The sequence below is a fragment of the Solenopsis invicta genome, chromosome 6 (assembly GCF_016802725.1).
Source record: "Solenopsis invicta isolate M01_SB chromosome 6, UNIL_Sinv_3.0, whole genome shotgun sequence".
Taxonomy (NCBI): Eukaryota; Metazoa; Arthropoda; class Insecta; order Hymenoptera; family Formicidae; genus Solenopsis; species Solenopsis invicta.
The window spans coordinates 15,731,325-15,750,227 of NC_052669.1; the positions used below are offsets into that span (position 1 = coordinate 15,731,325).

Here is an 18,903-nt window from a genome sequence, read left to right on the forward strand (position 1 = left end):
TACGTATGATAAAATTTAATTTGATTTTAAGCTAGCTGATATTTATGCTATACATTTAATGTTCATTAATCGATTCTGATTCGTTATTTTCATCGATTGTTTCATGTAGAACATCGCAGAGACTCAAATATTTATTTTCTGAGTAATTACTAAGCAATTTATCCAAGCTGAGTTTTAATTCGGTGAAGGTAGGTCTACTTTGTGGTCTTATGTTCCAACATGAATACATTATGCTGTATCTGAAAAAAAGAAAAAAACAAAATATAAAGTTGGAAATTATATTTATAAAAAATACAAATATGCTAGAGAAATATCATGTTATAATATACATACAATTCTCGACTACAATTTGGTGGTCTTTCCATTCGATATCCAGATTTAAGAAATTGTAAAATTCTATTTGTAGGAGTACTAGGATAAGGCGTAGCACCTAAAGTGACTATTTCCCATAATAAGATACCAAAAGCCCATCTATTCAAAATTTTATTATGAACAATCAAATAGTTAGCACAATTTTTAATTATTTGAACAGACTGTATAGATATTCTACTCAATAATAATTTGAAGTGAAATACTTACACGTCACTATAAGTAGTATATATTTGATGCGTCAAAGCCTCGATTGCCATCCATTTTAAAGGCAATTTACCATTTCCTTTTTTTCGATAAACATTTTCTTGATAAATATCTCGGCTGAGACCAAAATCTGAAATTTTCACTATTTTGTCTGGTTGGACCAATACATTACGAGCAGCCAAATCACGATGTACTATCCGATTAGAAGACAAAAATTCCTAAACATAATATTTAATATTTTTTATTTATATGATAAGTCAATGGACTCAAGAAAACAGATAACACATTATTTCAAAATACAAACTTAATAATTAAATATGATGAGGAGAAAGTAGTATTAGCCTTCCATTTACATTTTATACAACTATTATTAATGATCAGTTTAAATTAAAAATCATTACATTCATTAACGTGTTACTCAATTGATTCTAGACTCAGATGAAATATTTATTACTTATAATATTAGAGGAAGGACGGCGGTTGTAGAATCTGGAGTAGTGAAATATTATGATATCTTGTATAATTCATGTTGAATTCTAAGAGCAATAGTTAAAATTATTTCTTTACAGTCTATTTAAACATTTAGATAATTCATTGATCATTAATGTTTTATAAAAGTTGAATTTCAATATTACAGGTAGAAATTTTTATAGGTGTATACTTTCTATGTAATTTAATACTATGTAATTTTAATAAGTATATTACATATTAATTTGTTAACTTTAATCTAACTTAAAAATTTTGAATTTCAAATAATATTATTGAACAACATTAATTATTTCAAGACTCTCGAAATTTAAAACATTTAGTAATTAAAAATAGACTACTGAGAGTCAGCGCGAATAAAAGTGCGCAATCACAGATATTATTATTATACTAGTTATTTATTCATTATTTAAAGAATTACAAAAAAATGAATGTTTCGACTCGCTTTGGAGTTATCTTCAGCGGCGCGTATAAAAAAATATAAAGCACTCTAGCCGTCATTAGTCACCACAAACAGGAAGTAGTCGAGTCACCAACGGTTTGTCAAATCCATAGTAGCATCTTTACCCGTGGCAGTGTCGCAGAAAATAACACTTCTCTGTATAACTATCGTATGTTTCGTTTTAAATAGCAAATAATTATCTTATTAAGACTATATTTTTATGACTTACCCGTTTGAGCTGATTAAGACTAATAAAGCCTAATGAAGTTTGGATAAATTTTGGTCCATAGGAAATTAATTTTATTTGTCATTGTAATCATAATTTCGAGAAGATTAAAATCTTAGACAATGTACGTTTCTTAGGCAGGGGGTTGATATCCGAAATGTTACATATTCAATTACAAAATAACAGTCACCACAGTAATTTACAAATAGATATTGAATACCTACATCATGCGTATCTCTCGTTATTGAATAAATTATAATATACTTCAAAACAATATACAATTGGAGACTGATTTTAATTGTATTATTTGACTCGTCGCTAAATTATTTTTACTTTATTTATTTATTTATATTTTTATTTTTCATAATGTTTTGTGACTTATTTAAATTTTTAACAGTTGATTTGTCGTTAAATATTTTTATTTCTTTTTACTTATCTATAATTTTATTAAATTTGTAACATTTTAATTGTAATAGTTGACTTGCCGTTAATCTTATTTCTATTTATTTACATTTTTAGTTAACGACTTCTTTATTCTTCCACTATTTCTCCGTTTATTCGCATGTATTTATTTATTAACCGCTTGACATTCCGTGAGCGTTAAAGTAAGATGTTATAATTTGAGCGACTAATTTTAGTCAGTATACATTTTTACTTGAGACACAGAGCACGCATTGTTGTTAAACGATAAACGCTTAAGTGTAGACTATTAGCGTTTTCAACTGCAGTTTTAACTCAGGTTCGTCGCCATTTGCCGGAATTGTTCAATTAAATCGGGCGATCGTTAAGATGGGGGCAAGCCGCGAGGGAAGGAAGAATGAAGGAAAGAAAAAGCCTTTCTCCTCCTCCTCCTTCAATGCCACCAAAGGCTTTACGACAGTGGAGCGGACGAGAAAGGATCCGGCCCAAAAGGGCGTCACCCAGAAAGGGGGAAATCCTGGGCAACGATGACCGGCTCGGCGTTGCCTCGGTAGTGGCTAAAGTGGGAAACTGCCACCTGGCAAAATCCAAGTGGGAGAATTGAAGTTTAGACCCGGCGGGCTGCGGGGGCGTGGGTGCTCTCCCCTCGCGTGGTGGCCTTCAAAGCCGCAAAGGTCGGTCGAGTGAGCGTGCGGTGGGGCGTGGCGAAGGTGCAGACACTGGAGCCTCTCCTTTTCCAGTGCTTCAAGTGTCTAGAAATGGGGCATCTGAGGCAAAAATGTACAGCTGAGGTAGACCACAATGATGTTTGCTACCGTTGCGGTCGCGAGGGACATTTCGCGAGTAGATGCGAGAAGCCTCCCGTGTGTGAGGAACTTGAGAGGCTTTCTGATCATCGCATAGTGCGCGGCGTGCAAGGACTCCCACGCGCGGCAAGAGAAGAAAAAAAGGTGCAGGCTCCCGGGGCAGCTGCCACGCAGGGAGTGCGGGAGGCTGTCGACAAACATGTGGAGGCGGCCGGCATCGGTGAGACCGCGGAATCGGCCAGCGGCTCCCAAGGGGGATTCAATCCCCGGACGGATGATGCCCTGAAGGAGGCTATGGAGACCAGTCAATAATGGCCACCGGTTTTTGTAGAAACCTTCAGGGAAATGTAAACCATTCCGCGAGGGCACAAGATTTATGTGCCAGCACCCCGCGGAGAGGTCCATAGATTTGGTAGTGGTCGCCAAGCCGTATCTGGTCCAGCAGAAGCAAAATTGGTTCAGAGATGGCTTGGTGGCAGTAATTGGGGCCAGCGACCCACGGACCCTCCCGATGACACTGATGAAGAGTGGGGAGAGCTTTGTGGCTGTCCGATGAGGTGGACCACGATGGTAAAAATGTACTTCTCTTCCCCAACTGTGGCCTTGCGGAGTTCGAGAGTTGCTTAAGGAGGTTGGGGCCGTCGTAGAACGGTCTCGAGGAAGGCTGGTTGTTGTTGCCGGAGATTTCAACGCCAAATCAGCAGAGTTGGGATCGATGGGCGATGAACGGCAGAGTCCTGGGAGAGTGGGCCCTCAAACTCGGACTTTGCGTCCTTAATCAGAGCGCGGTGGACATATGCGTGAGGTACAATAGAAGATTCATAGTCAACTTGACCTTTGGATGCCCCCGTGCCTCGCGCATGATGTTCAGCTGACGAGTGATGAAAGGGGAGGAGACATTGTCAGATCACCAATGGGCGGATCCCGATAACACACGGGACCGATAACGCATCACCATTCACAGCGGCCGATGCCTAGAATTTTTTCGGCGGTTGGGTTAGATAAGATGGTTGGTTGGTGGGCTATTGCACCGTGCGCTATCGGATTTCGTCTATCATCAATACATAAGGTTTAATGTCTCCGATCCCTCCATCGGTCGCGTGCCGCAACAGCGCACGCAATAGCGAAAAGGCAGGGAATCGTGCTGCTGGACGGTCCAAAAGATGGACGCCGACTTATTGGTGACGGCCACTGTAGTGAAGGCTTGGACAGGAGAGTTGTTCAGGTTTATCGTGGACGTCGACGAGAGGGCGGCTCGGCTCCGGGGTGCCATGTTGGAGATATGCGACGTGACGATGCCTCAAGTCCGGGTTGGCCCCCGTTGTCGTGGAGTGTACTGATGGACTTTTGAGATTGTGCGACTCCGGACGGTGTGCAACCGGGCGCGCCGCCAGTGCACCCACTATCCCAGAAGGCGTGTCCGCGATGAGGATACAACGGCAGCGTTAAGGGAGTGGTGGGCCGCTCCCTCCAGAGAGAGGGAGAAGCTTCTTCAGCGCGCCATTGGTGACGCCAAGGCTAGGGCATGGCAGAAGCTGGTCGAGACTCTGGATTGGGAGCGCCTTTACACCTTTGTCAGGAATAAATTTAGTGCAGGGGGAGCTCCCATGACCGAAAGTCTCGACCAGTAATTCCTTGGTCCCCACACTATTCTCTAGAGGAGTAGGTGTGGTGTCTCATCTCAATGTTCCTCCGCCCTCAGTAGACGAGTCGTTGGGGAAGGAGCACCTAATTTCAAGGGACGAGGTGATGGAGATTGCCAGGAAGCTCAGGGCAAAGAAAACCGCTCCGGGGCCAAACGACGTCTCTATCAGAGCCCTGGCGTTGGCGTCAGGGAGCTTGGCTGAGGGCCTGCGGAATCTGTTTAACAGATGTCTGCGGGCCGGACGATTCCCCGCCGCATGGAAGAAAGTGCGTATGGTGTTTCTACTATAGGAGGGCAAACCCCCTGGGTCTTTCTCCGCGTATCGCCCCATATACCTGCTCGACGAGGACGGCAAATGACTGGAAAAAATTCTGGCCGCCTCCAAGAGCACTTGTCTCGGGTGAACCCCGATCTGGCCGATTGCCAGTTTGGGTTTCGTAAAGTTCGATCCACCGTCAACCTGATTTAACGCGTGCGGACCTTCGCTGCCGAAGCTGTCTCCCGCGGAGAGATAGTGTTGGCGGTGTTCCTGGATATTGCTAACGTCTTTAACACCTTACCGCGAGAGTGTATATGCTAAGCACTTTGGTTCCACTGAGTGCCGGCGTATATGCAGACGATCCTTGGAGACTATCTCCGGGACAGGGCTATAACGTACCCGGGGCGACACAGGGAGACCCTCAGAGGAGAGATCCACCGTGGTTTTCAGCAAAAGTCGATTTTGGAATTGCTTCTGTGGAACCTCGGCTACAACTGGGTCCTCCGGATTGTCCTCCTTCGCGGGCTAAGAGTAATGTTTTACGTGGATGATACGCTGCTCCTGGTCTGGGAGAGGAAGTAGGAGAGCACTGTCTGCCTTGCAAAAATGGGTGTGGCGTACCTCGTGGGCCACATCAAAGCGCCGGGCATGGTGGCTTTCCAAAAGACCAAGGCCGTCTAGTTTGCTAGGCATCGAGTGAAGAGATCACCTCGTTGGGTCCAGTTGGTCGTTGAGGTGGTCAGGGTCAAGATCGGGACCCAGATGAGGTATCTGGGCCTCATGCTCGACAGCTGGTTTTGAGCAGCGCTTCCGACATCTAGTTTTCCGTTTGCGGGCGGTGGCCTATAGTTTGGTGAGGCTGATGTCCAATCTCGGGGGACCAGAAGGAGGCGCTTGCCGCTTATACTTGGGGGTTGAAGTCCATAGCAATGTATGGAGCCCCCGTGTGGTACCCAAAGCTAATGGCTAGGCGTCACAATCAGATAGTCCTGAAGGGAATGCAGCAAGATTTGGCCATTCGGGCCGCGCGGGGATGCAGAACCAACTGCTGGAAGGCGGCGATCGTCGTGGCCGAGTCATTACCGTGGAATCTCGCGGCGGGCATCTACGCGTAAGCGTATGAAAAGAGAGATTGCTCGCCGCAGGAATCCCGCTGTGGCAATGGCCTGGACGCATAGAGATGAAGAGGTGCGACAACTCCACCTCCGGCGGCGCCAGATTGAGGTTTGGAAAGAGCGCCTGTCCTCAACGAGTACGAGATCAGGCGTGCGCGTCGTCGAAACCATTCGTCCTGCGGAAATAGGACAGAGAGGCGGCGTTTTGGTCCCCTCACTTTTAGACTGATGCAGGTACTCACTGGGCATGGGTGCTTCGGTGAATATCTGCACCAAATAAAGAGGGAACCCACCACTGTGGCGCCCCGATGGACTCGGCGGACCGCACTCATGGAGTGGCTTGGGAGGGTACCCATCGGGTCCTAACGGACGCCCTAGGTTTGAGTGAGAACGGGGAGGACTTGTTCCTAAAGCGTATGGTTCGGGTCATGCTTTCTGGGACAAAAAAGTGGAAGGCGTCGTCTTCCGTCTGCGAGGAAGTGAGATCTTTGTAAGGCACTCTCGCAGAAGGAGAATGCCGAGAAAGAGAGGGAGCGGGCGCCGAATACGGCTCCCATAAGGAGAAGGAAAAGAGGGAAAAAAACTCGGGCGTAACTCGAGCTTTGTAACCCTCCAGCCTTGGCAAGGAGGAACCATGACAGCGTTTTTCGTTGGGGCCGATGAGTTGAAGGGGGCGGACGCGGGTGGGGACACCGTTGCGTGATGGTCCCGCAACGGCCTCTAAATTAGGCAGGGGTTTTTACTGCTCCTCTTCTTTGGGGAGCGGTGGGGGACCAACGAGAGAGGCGCCCGTTGGTTGAAATGCTTGCAATCCCAGGGTGCCCCCTTGTCCAAAAAACTACCATGAGGTTTTAGTCGGTAGGAGTCCGACATAACCTTCTCCTGTTTGCCGAGAAAAGAGGGTATCCATAAAGAATTTTCTTATGTAAAAAAAAAGAGTCAATCCACCGTCAATACTATTCGGTGAGTGCGGGCTCTCGCGACCGAGGTTGTCTCTCGCGGAAGGTTGGTACTGGCGATGTCCTTAGACATCACTAATGCCTTTAACACTATCGTGGGAGTGTATACGTCAGGCGCTCCGGTTTTATTGAGTGCCGACATATATGTAGGCGGTCATCGAGGATTATCTCAGGGCAGGGGGTATAAACTACCCCGGGTGATACGGAATGGCCCACATTGGAGAGATCCATCGTAGTGTCCCGCAAGGGGTTATGATTGGGTTTTCCACGGTGCCTTTCTTGGTGGACTGGAAGTGGTGTGCTACGCGGATGACACGCTGCTCCTGGCCTGGGAGAGGGAATGAAGGAGCATCATGCGCCTAGCAGAGGTGGATTTAGCACACCTCGTGGGCAGAATTAGAGCGCTGGGCCTAGAGGTGGCTCTCCAAAAGTCCGAGGTCGTTTGATCACCCTAGTACTCGGGTGAGGGGGCCGCCTCGCGGAGCTCAGCTAACCGTGGAGAGAGTCGAAGTCGGGACCCGGGTGAGATATCTGGATTTCGTGCTCGACAGCCGCTGGAGCTTCGAGTCACACTTCCGTCAACTAGTTCTTCGATTGCGGATGGTAGCCTCCAGCTTGGGGAGGCTTATGCCCAATCGCGGGAGAACAGGAGGAGGGATTAGCCGCCTGTACCTGGGGGTGGTTTAATCCATAGCCATGTACGGAATCCCCGTGTGGCATCCCAAAATGGTGCCCAATTGTTGCATACAGAAACTCCTGAGCGGGGATTAGCCATCCGGATTGCACGAGGGTACAGTACCATTTTTGGTGAGACAATAACCGTGATCATTGCCGTGAAATCTCGCGTCGTGCATGTACGTGCAAGCGTACGATGAGAAAGTTGCCCGCCGCAAGGATCCCGCCGGGGCGATAACCTGGACACATAGAGACGAGGAAGTGCGGCGGTTCCACTTCCACCAAATCGAGGTCTGGAAAAAGTGCCTGTCTTTGCCGAGGACGGGTGTTTGAGTCGTCGAAGCTATCCGTCCGGTTTTGGAGACGTGGACAAAGAGGCGACATTTTGGGACTATAAAGTTTAGGTTGGTGCCATGCACGGGTGCTTTGGTGAGTATTTGCACAGAATTAGAGAAGAGCCTACAAAGGTGTGCTAACAATGCGGATTCCCGAACGTCACGGCGGACCACACCCTCCTAAAATGTCCTGCCTTGAGTATAGACATGGAGAAGGAATTGCATTGTTTCCCATAGGCCGTAAGTGTGTTCTTTTTGTGCAAGAGAGAAAGATATACAAACCATATTTGTCCTCTCTGCGCATGTGTAGATTTCATTGCGTTTGCACCACAAGTGCAAACGCAGTGAAATTCGTTCGACACTTCGATAGATATGTATTGTGTTTTATGCGGCAATCGCAAGAAATCGATTTTTTATTATGCGTAAGTAAATATAAGTATATTATTTGTATCTATTACGTTAAACGTAAGATATTGTAAAATGTAGGTTAAGTTTTGTATAAACGACGTTTGCACAAAGAGGCTGCACATAGGTTGTACGGGCGGATCCCGATAGCGCACTGAACTGATAGCCCACCACCACTCACAGTGGCCGATGCCTAGAGTTTTTCCGTTGGTTGGGTTAGATAAGTCAAGATGATTGGTTGGTGGGCCATCGCACCGTGCGTTATCGGATCCCGTCCAGGTTGTACACCTTTCTCTCTTGCATGGATCTTAGACACACTTTTAGTGCTATCATTTCTCCTCCATGTCTATATACTCAAAGGTGCTTGCCAGGTCTTGACGGAAGCTCTAAATATAGACGAGGAGTTCTCCCTGAGGAGCATGATCTGCGTTCTTTGGGGCAGATGCGGTGGGACGCGACGGTCTCTTTCTGCGAAGAGGTAATCTTACAAAAAAGGCCGCAGAGAGAGAGAGAGAGAGGGGGGGAGGCGGCGGTTGACGCCTCTCCCAAAAAGAAGAAAAGAAGGGGCAAAGGGCTATGCCTGGCCCCCGAAGCCTTCGGGCATCGGAAAGGCGCTATGAGAGCACTTTCCGCTGAGACTATTGGGTCGCAGGGGGTGGGTGACGTCCAGCCCCATTGCATGCGACTCACGAGTGGGGGAGACCGTTACGTGGTGGTCCCGCAACGGTTTCCAAATTAGGTTGAGGTCCGGATCTCTCTGGGAAAGCAGCTAAGATTGACAAGAGGTCGGGGGGGGGGAGGGGGCATACGTTAGTGACACGCATATGATCCCGGAGCGCCCTTCACGTCCAGTCAGGAGAATTACCATGGGGTTTTTAGCTAATAAAAGTCTGGCATAAATCTTCTCGCCTGGACAAGGTATCCATGATGCATTTCCCCCCAAAAAAGATAGCGAAGCTTCTGGTATATTAATAAACGGAATATGATTAGTACAATCGTAAATTTATTACTCTTGAGGTAAAATCTATTTAGTAGAAAATTCATTATTAGATCACGCGTGCAACCGTTGAAAAAAATTTTGAAAATTGGATGTTGTTAAGATTTATTAAATTGAGTATTTAATAACCTTGTTTATTATGAAAGAAACAAATATTGGATAATAAATTCTGCAAACAGTGATAAAGTAAAGTCATATTAATAGAAAAATACGGGATGTGATGATTTTCTTAATCATAAATATTAGATTTATTGATCGTAAAACCGCAAAGCGTGGAAGTCATTATATGAGATACTCAAAAACCCACATTTGTTATTGCATATTCTGACTTCAAGAGCTTTCTAAAAGGCTATAATAAAGTTTTTCATTAAAGACTTTCGAATTATGAAGCTTGAAAGTTATGGCCTTCAGCATTAACACTGAGTCGTTAAAATATCTCAAAGAAAATAGATTTTGAAGAAAAATGTTACGTACAAAAGTTTTTAAGTATTAAAAGAACCATTTGATTAGTCAACTAGATTTTGAGTCTGAAGACTAATTTGAACCTAATAAGGTCCAAATCAATAAAATTCATCTCATATAAAAAAGAGTCTTTGTGTCTCATATTAGGAACTCTTTTTTTGAATTAGCAATATTGACAACTTTTATAAAAAAAATTGATGTACAATAAAGTATAATTATATTATCGGTTGCTAACTTTTAGCGATGGAACTTAAACGTATTTACTATAATTTGGATATAAGAATAGAAGTTAATGGTATACGAGGTGTGTTCAAAAAGTAACGGGAATTTTTAAATTTCGCGGGTTTGGAGAGTCCGACAGTCAAATTTTTTTTTGTTTATGTTGGTATACATGCCCCTGAAGTATGCTGAAATGTTGAGCTGTATTCATTGTTTACTTTGTCTGTGGCAGCCGCTAAGATTACACGTGTTTTTATGAGCTCGGCGATTTTCGTTTCTGAAAAAAAATGGATCAAAGAATTTGTATCAAATTTTGCGTAAAAAATAACATAAAGTGTAACAAAGTGTGTAAAATGTTAACAAAGGCCTATGGTGAGTCTGTTATGAGTAAAACAAGAGTTTACGAGTGGTATAATCGTTTCCAAGATGGCCGTGAAGACGTTGAAGATGACGAACGCCAAGGACGCCCCAGCACATCAAGAACCGATGAAAACGTCGAAAAAGTGAAAGAAATGGTTATGAACAATCGCCGAATCACAATCAGAGAAGTCGCTGATGATGTTGGCATATCAATTGGCTCATACCATGACATTTTTTCGAATGTTTTGGGTATGAAACGCGTGGCAGCAAAATTTGTTCCAAAGTTGTTGAATTTTGAACAAAAACAGCGGCGAATGGAAGTTGCTCAGGAGTCATTAAATGAAGTCAACGACGATGCACAATTATTGAAACGTGTTATAACAGGTGACGAAACATGGGTTTACGGATATGACGTCGAAACTAAGGCTCAATCGTCCCAGTGGAGACATTCTGGCTCGCCAAGACCGAAAAAGGCTCGACAAGTGCGGTCGAACGTGAAGGTTATGCTCACTGTGTTCTTCGATTTTAATGGCATAGTGCATCATGAATTCTTGCCACGAGGTCAAACGATCAATAAGGAGTACTACCTACAAGTTCAACGCCGTTTACGTGAAGCGATCCGAAAAAAACTTCCGAATTTATGGAAAAACAATTCATGGCTTTTGCACCACGATAATGCACCTGCTCACACTTCATTGCTTGTTCGTGAATTTTTGGCCAAAAACAATACTGTAATGATGCCCCAGTCTCCATATTCGCCAGACATGGCTCCGTGTGACTTTTTCCTATTTCCAAAAATAAAGAGAACCTTAAAGGGCCGTTGTTTTACAAGCATAGATGACATTAAAAGCGCATCGCTGAAAATGCTAAAGGCTATCCCAAAAATCGAGTTTGAGAAGTGTTTCGGGGATTGGAAGAAGCGCTGGCATAAGTGTATAATATCTAATGGTGACTATTTTGAAGGCGACAACATTAATGTAGACGAATAAATAAATATTTTTTTCAAAAAACGAAAATTCCCAGTATTTTTTGAACACACCTCGTAAATTAATAAATTATAAGCCTTTAAAGAAAGTATATAAACGACTATTTCGGCGTCTCTGATTGGCGGCTCATTGAGGAACCGATGGCGTCATCACTTGCAAGTATCTGTCGCCCGTCAAACCAAGCGCGCGCGAATTTTGATCTCTTGACACGCGGTAAGCAGGTGATTTGCACGGGAACAATTTTCCCAATAAGTCAGTCATTGGCTCATCGTTTCTCGCGATTTGTTGTCCGAAACCAATTTGTCCGGAACGTCACGTATGGCGTGCGCCCCTCCCTTTGCTTAGGTTCGCGCTCTCCGTTATCAATACTCGAAAGTATTTGAGAAACCAAGCAATAAAAATCGATTTTTTAACGAATCACAACTCGACCCGCGTACGCCTGTTTTTCGGTATGGCCAGGTATCGAATCCACGCATAGCACAAACTCTATCCATTGTCGTTCACGATTTCGGAGAGCGACAAGTGCATAATATTAACTTGTAGTGTTTGAGGGCAAATAAAGTTTATTGTTAATTCAAAATCCATCCTAACGGATTTCATCAAGCGGTTTAGCTCTCTACTCCGCATGCAAAATCTCGAGCGAGATCGATCCAGTGATTCTTGAGTAAAATTTAGACATAAAATTTGGTTCTTTGAACTGGATCGCGTAACGGAGTCATCACCAGAGCGGAGAATTGCCGTCTGCAACCAGCACTCAAAAACGCTCGTCGTAAGAAGCGTTTAGATCGTCAGTCGGAAGAACTTGCTTACGAATGCACCGGTCAGCGGCATTATGGACGAGCTGCTATCGCAACAGACCGTCGCAATGCATGCTATTGATCGAGCCCTGGGGAATCTGAAGAAGATCGGACGAGCAAATTGGACGTACGGTAGCGTGCGTAATCGTCTCCAGACACTCAAGGACAACTACGCCCGATGTAAACAGTTGGACGCAAAACTCCTCAACTTGGTCACTACCGAATTACAACGCAAGAACCAGTACTTCTTCGATAATCGCTTTAAGAAGCTTGAGGACACCTATCTTTGCACGGCAGACTTCATGGCGGATGTCCTTGCTGAGTTTGAGCTTCCTTCTGAGATTCCTGGGTCAACTGTGAGTCACACCGCACCATCCGGTACCGCAAAAACCGTGCAAGCTCTTGCGCTCAATTCACCTAACTTTTCGGGCACATTTGCAGAATGAGAAACATTTTGCGATCAATTCTGCGCTATAATCAACGATAATCACGATCTTTCCAATGTCTCTCGTATACATCTGTACTTGTGTCTACAGGATAAAGTGTGCAACGCGTTAAGAACGCTTCCTATTACTGACGCAAATTTTTAAGTCGTGTGGAATCTGTTAATCAAACAATACAACAATAAACGCCGCTTAATCCACGAACACATTCATGCGCTTCATACTCTTCTGCGCGTCCAGCAATTTGTGAACAAACTCGCTGCGTTGTTTGATAAAGCGACGATGACGATACAGGCAATAAAGAATTTAGGCTGTTCAGTTCATCACTGGAATGATCTGTTTGTCTACTTCATCGTGCAACAATTTGACCAGTCAACTCGCGAGGCATGGGAAATTAAGATCGGGAATACGCGAGAATATCCAGCATACATGAAGCTAGACAGTTTTCTAGCCACGCGAATACGAGCCTATTTCTGCTGTCTCGTCATCTCAAACATAGAAATTGAGCAGATCATCCGTGAAAGTCACACCGCGATCGCAGTCGCAACAGTCTGTCCCGCGTGCAAACAAAAATAATTCTTGTCCTTGTTCCCAGCGTTTCTAAATAAATCCATATCCGAGCGGCAAAATTTAATAACAACACTTCACCGTTGTCTTAAGTCTATCTTAGTGCTCGCGACGCCTGCGTGTATAAGCAAATATAATTGTCGACAATATCAATAGCGTGATTATACTCTTCTCCACAAAACTCGACATGCGACCGCCGCAACCGAGAGCAAAGCAAATTCAAGCGTAACGGAAAACTCGACGGTAAGATCGGTCGCGTCTCATTTAGTCACAGAGCCTATCTTCAATAAAACTCAAGTATTGTTAGCTACCACTCAAATACAAATCAACGCATCAGGGCGAAAGGAAATCGTCCATGCTCTTTTAGATCACGAATCGGTTACTAATTTAATTATGGAGACACTTGCGCAACGCCTGCGCGTGTCACGTACGCGCGTCGTTGTGTCAATCACCATAATCGGCGGCACCGAATCAGCGGCGCAACATGCCGTAATGATCGGGCGGATCCCGATAGCGCACGGGACCGATAGTCCACCAGCACTCACAACGGCCGATGCCTAGAGTTTTTCTGTTGGTTGGGTTAGATAAGTCAAGATGATTGGTTGGTGGGCTATCTCACCGTGCGCTATCGGATCCCGTCCGTAATGATCACAGTAGCGACGCAAGACGGAGCAGGCTCGTCATACTCAATCGCACCGTTCATTCTAAGCTCACTTACAAAGTACGTGTCACCGCGTTTACAAAACCTCCAATCGTACTCGCATTTGCAAGGCCTTCAATTAGCGGATAATTATTTGCATAATACCAATCCAATTAACTTAATCTTGTTTACGCGTTGTGTTCAACGCGTTGCATCCGAGCTCGTATGGATCGTCATTGTACGATCATCTCATGATCGTTCCGAAGCTGCAACTTGATCTTTGCGCAGTCATTCTTTGATGGTGACAATATCGGTTTATTACTGCCAATATTGCCAAAAAGTATCGCCAAATTCTCGTAGATCAGCGCGACGTAGACTTTTAGTGGATCCTTTAGCGTCCATCGCGACTGAGAGCAAAGCAAATTCAAGCGTAACGGAAAACTCGACGGTAGGATCGGTCGCGTCTCATTTAGTCTCAGAGCCTATCTTCAATAAAGCTCAAGTATTATTAGCTACCGTTCAAATACCGCTCGAACACCGAGCTTGTAAACAAATATCGGTTGCTCACCGTTACTTACGGCACCGCATACAAAGCAATTAAACTGCTTAAGGCGCATCAATTGTAGTGGCACGGCCCTGAGTAGTTGTGACTTTCTGCCGCATAGTGGCCGAAAGATCTCCAGTCTCGAGCAGAGACAATTTCGTTCAAAGCTTGAAATTGCACCATTGTTCAAGCGCTCAAAGTCACACCCAACTGGGATCTAGCCTAACGGTACTCATCGTGGTCCCGATTAACGCGAATAACCGCTTACATCTTGTGTTTCGTAGCAAGGCTTTGCTACCGCCTCACCGCCCGAGTAAATGAAAACCCAAATTCACTTCCATCAAGTGTCTTGTCGGCCTCAAAGTATGAATGTGCTCGGGTTTTTTAGTTTTGCGCAATCCAGCGTAGCTTCCGTTTCCGGATGACGTAGCGCGTTTACAACGTGCCGCAAAGATTATAACGACAAGCAAGTTAGTCTCCTTTAACCCCTTTCTAGACAAAAACGGACTGATTCAGATCGGCGGGCGGTTTTGCAATTCTGAACTTTTGTACGGCGCCAAGCATCCGATAATCATGGGAGCACATCCGGTGTTTTTGCTGATCATCCAGCATGCGCACCTGCGCATTTTTTACGGCAGTAGTCAGTTGCCATTGCGCGTATTACGCGAAGACTTGTAGATCCTCCGCGCGCGGCAGAGTGTACGAGCAGTTCTATATCAATTTGTACCGTGCACCCGCGAGAAGGCTATTGTCCCAAGTGAGCTCATGGGTGATCTCCCTGAAATGCGCGTCCGACGGGCCGTGCGAGCATTTATCTACTGCGGTTTCGATTATGCCAAGCCCGTTCATGTACGATCTCACTCCGGCTGCAGATACAAAGCGAGAAAGGCATACATCGCCGCCTTTGTATGCATGACCGTTCGCCGTGTATCTTGAACTGGTGAGCGATTGTTCGACTGACGCCTTTCAGAATATGAGCGATTCTGCGCCTGACGCGGCCAACCTACCGATCTTTATTTGGACAACGCAAAGAATTTCCGCAAAGCCGATTGCGAGCTAGCCGCCGTCTTTAAAGCCGCTAAACAGGATGCAAACCTCCGCGATAGATTGTCGTGCGACGGCGTCCACTGGCACTTCATGCCCCCTTTCGCACCGCACTTTGGCGACTTGTGGGAAACGGGGGTACGGAGTGTCAAACACCATCTCAAACGTGTTATTGGTGCACACACTTTGACAGTTAAAGAATTCTCCACCTTATTGTACCAAATTGAAGCGTGTCTCAATTTGCGTCCAATCGCGCCACGCTCCGATAATTTTGACAATTAGTCCTCGCTAACGCCCGGTCATTTTTTAGTCGGCAGTGCGCTTATTGCCACTTCAAGTTCTACGTTACTTGATCTCAAGAATTTGTGTTTCTCTCGATAGCAATTTGTGCAAAAGCTTAACGAAGCTTTTTGGACAACGTGGTCAAATAATTATTTATATAACTTATAACAACGCACCAAATGGCACGTCGCTCAAAACCTTGCCCGAAAAGGTTGTTTAGTCCTTCTGCGCGATCCTCTGGCACCTCCATACTCATAGAAACTCGGTCGCATCACCAAATGCCACGCTGGCTTACGGACTCATGCGAATCGTTACAGTGCAAACCGCTCGGTCTACATATAAGATGCCTCTTGTAAAGCTCTTTTTCTTCCGGTCAATATAAACGAAGCGTCAGATGAGGCCCAGAGCAACCCATCGGCATCCTGGACGGAGACCCGTGGGGGCGGCTGTACCGCCTGATGCAAAACAAACTCTGACCGACGGCGCCCCAACGACCTCAAGGGGTTCCTGCAGAGAGTAGTCGCTACCCTGTTCTCGGAGGACTCGGACGTAATCAGAGCCAGAGCCAATTGCCCTGAGGCCGGTGGGCCGAAGATTATCGTGTCTCGGAAAAGGAACTGAAGAAGGCTGTAAGGAGAACAGTGAAAAAAAACACCGCCCCTGGTCCGGATAGCAACCCCGGGAGAGCATGAGCGATTGCTCTGACCGTATTGAGAGGCTTCCTGAGGACACTATTCGATAAATATCTTTAACTTGGGCGGTTCCCCACCTCCTGGAAGGAGGCCGGGCTGGTCCTCATTCCAAAGGAGGGCCACCGGACCTTTTGGTCCACCGGCCTATCTGTCTGATAAACGATCAAGCCTCATGGCGCACATAACGTCGGTGGGTCTCAACATAGAGTTGTCAATTTGGCTTCAGGCCGGACAGATCGACCGTCGGAGCGATCTGGCAGTTGAGATCCTTGGTGGATAGAGTTGTTTTCAGGAGCATGGTGGTGCTGGCTGCAAGCTTGGATATCTCCAACGCTTTCAACACCCTGCCCTAGGAGAAGATTAAGGAAGGTCTCTGGAGAAAGGGGATCCCTCGCTATCTCAAGGAGGCTATCGGGCCCTATCTAGGCGATCCTGTGGTCACCTGCTGGGATCGGGATGCCAAGCGCATGCAGAGAGCTGTAAACAAGGAGTTTCCGCAGGGGTCAATCCTGGGGCCAGTCCTGTGGAACGTAGTATACTGAGATCTGATAATCTCGTTATGCTTGAACTCGCTGACTTGCGTAAAACACCGTCGATCGGTCTCACTAAAGCGTGGACTTGGCGCGAGACGCGACCGCGCCTCTAGATATGACCTACGTAGGATAGGTCCTGCGGCAGCTTTTTTTTGCAAGGGTGTCGTTAGGCTATTACGCTGACGACACCCTAGTAGTCATCTCCAGTGACAATTGAAGGGAGGCGAGACGCACAGCGGCTTGAACTTTGTCCTCAAGAGAATTAGGCTTCTGGGGCTCAAGGTGGCCGTCAATAAAACGGAAGCCTTGTGCCTCGCGGAGGGCCTAGGGAGAAGGGATCAAAAAGGGCTCACATCACGGTGGATAAAGTTCGGGTCGAGGTGAAGTTTCAGATGAAATATCTGGGACTGATTCTTGACTCAATATTGAACTTTCAACTCCTTTGAATGGATGGCTGCCAAAGTGAACACTACGATTTAGCCTTAGCCGCATAATGCCCAACCTGGGTAGCCCTTGCAAGAAGGTGTGGTACAAGTCCCTGGTGGCCTCCACGCGCAATCTAAGTTTCTTACATCGGGGACAGCGTAGAATGGCCATCAAGGTAGTGCGGACGTACAACACCATCCCGTTGAAAGCAGCGTGCCTATTGGCTGGCTCGGCCCCGTAGGCCTACGTGGCGTGCTCTCTCGCAGACACTTATGATTACAAGAAGAAGCGGGCCCGCGGGGACGAGTCGTTAACCGAGGAGATGATAGAAACCAGGAGGGAGAGGGCTAATTGGAAGGTCCCCAGCACTGGAGAGAGAGCGTTTCTCCCATGCAAAGGTGGGACTGAGGATGGTCGAAGCCGTGGACCCCGCTTTAGAAAAATGGAAGAAAGTGTGGGGGCCTTTCCTATATGAGGCAGGTGCTTTCTAGGCATGGTTGCTTCGGGGAGTACCTGCATGAGAGGGTTGAAGAGACCTCCATAAAGTAAACTACTCTCTTGAGGAGAGACACAACGCAACACACCTTAAAAGGATGGCTGGCCTGGGCCACGAGCGCCGTGTCCTTGCCGACGGTTCGTTATGTCGCGGAAGGAGGCCGTCAAAAGAGCGAGAGAGGATGATCCGGGCGCTGCCCCGGAGAGAAGGCGCAAGGGTGGAATAGACGCCGTAGGTACCTGTGTTAGCACTTGTAGGCCTCCCCTCACTCTGACCAGGAGACATGGAGCTGGTGCACGTGGCATTCTATCGCACAAGCCCGCTCTGCGGGGTCCTCTCACCGTTTGGCAAGGGACCGGGTTTTGTGGCCGTGAGAGCTTCTGGCCTGTCTTCCATCAGAAGGGAGGTACGGTGATGTCGGCAGCGAGGCATTTGCTCGGTCGACCCATCTGGGGCTGGGGATTCGGGACGCGGAGGGCTGGGGAGCTCGAGGCGTCACAAACCCGTATCTTGGTTAAGGCGGCCGACCGACTCTATGGTTGGCTGCTAACTTCCAGAGGGGAGTCTCCGCTCATAGAGCGGAAATTTATTTAGATTAAGACGGATTGCGGTGCATGCTCAGCCCGATCTCGTGATCCGTCCCAAGCCCAGACATTCGGAAAGAGTTGGGGTTTGGGGTACACCAGCCCTGTAAGTCGGGAGCTCCACATACCTCATACTTGGTTCCCGTAGGGCACAAAAATGCGGTAACGCATTCTCCAACTATAAAAAAAACACCTAGAGCGACCCGTCCCGACTGGCATCAAGAGCATCATAAGTCGCTCAGTCGTTTGCGGATCATTATTCGTAAGCTAGTTCCGTTTCTACGTAAATACTGTTTATATTCGTATATATCTCACGTCAGTCAATTTCGTTGTAATGCGATTAATCATAAAAAGGCTGTTCAGTCGTTCATCGTCCGCGTAATCGCGGTGTTTGTCCGCACGGCAGGCAGCCGTCCGTAATGCGAAATTCGCTTGTATTTTAGATAGATTATCCGAAGCGAGCGGTACGTGTTGGCGTTGCA

The 18,903-nt window shown here is 46.4% G+C and overlaps 1 protein-coding gene across 1 annotated transcript in view; it reads right to left on the reverse strand.

Moving 5' to 3' along the window:
* The window catches only part of LOC105206553 (tyrosine-protein kinase receptor torso), a 345,332-nt gene continuing 326,429 nt past the window's right edge, over window positions 1-18,903 (reverse strand). Inside the window, exons 16-18 of the mRNA XM_039451357.1 lie at window positions 580-794; window positions 334-471; window positions 1-239 (exon numbers count right to left, since the gene is read on the reverse strand). Coding sequence (XP_039307291.1) covers window positions 56-239; window positions 334-471; window positions 580-794 — 537 coding nt within the window. The 3' untranslated portion in view covers window positions 1-55. The remainder of the gene's footprint in view (window positions 240-333; window positions 472-579; window positions 795-18,903) is intronic.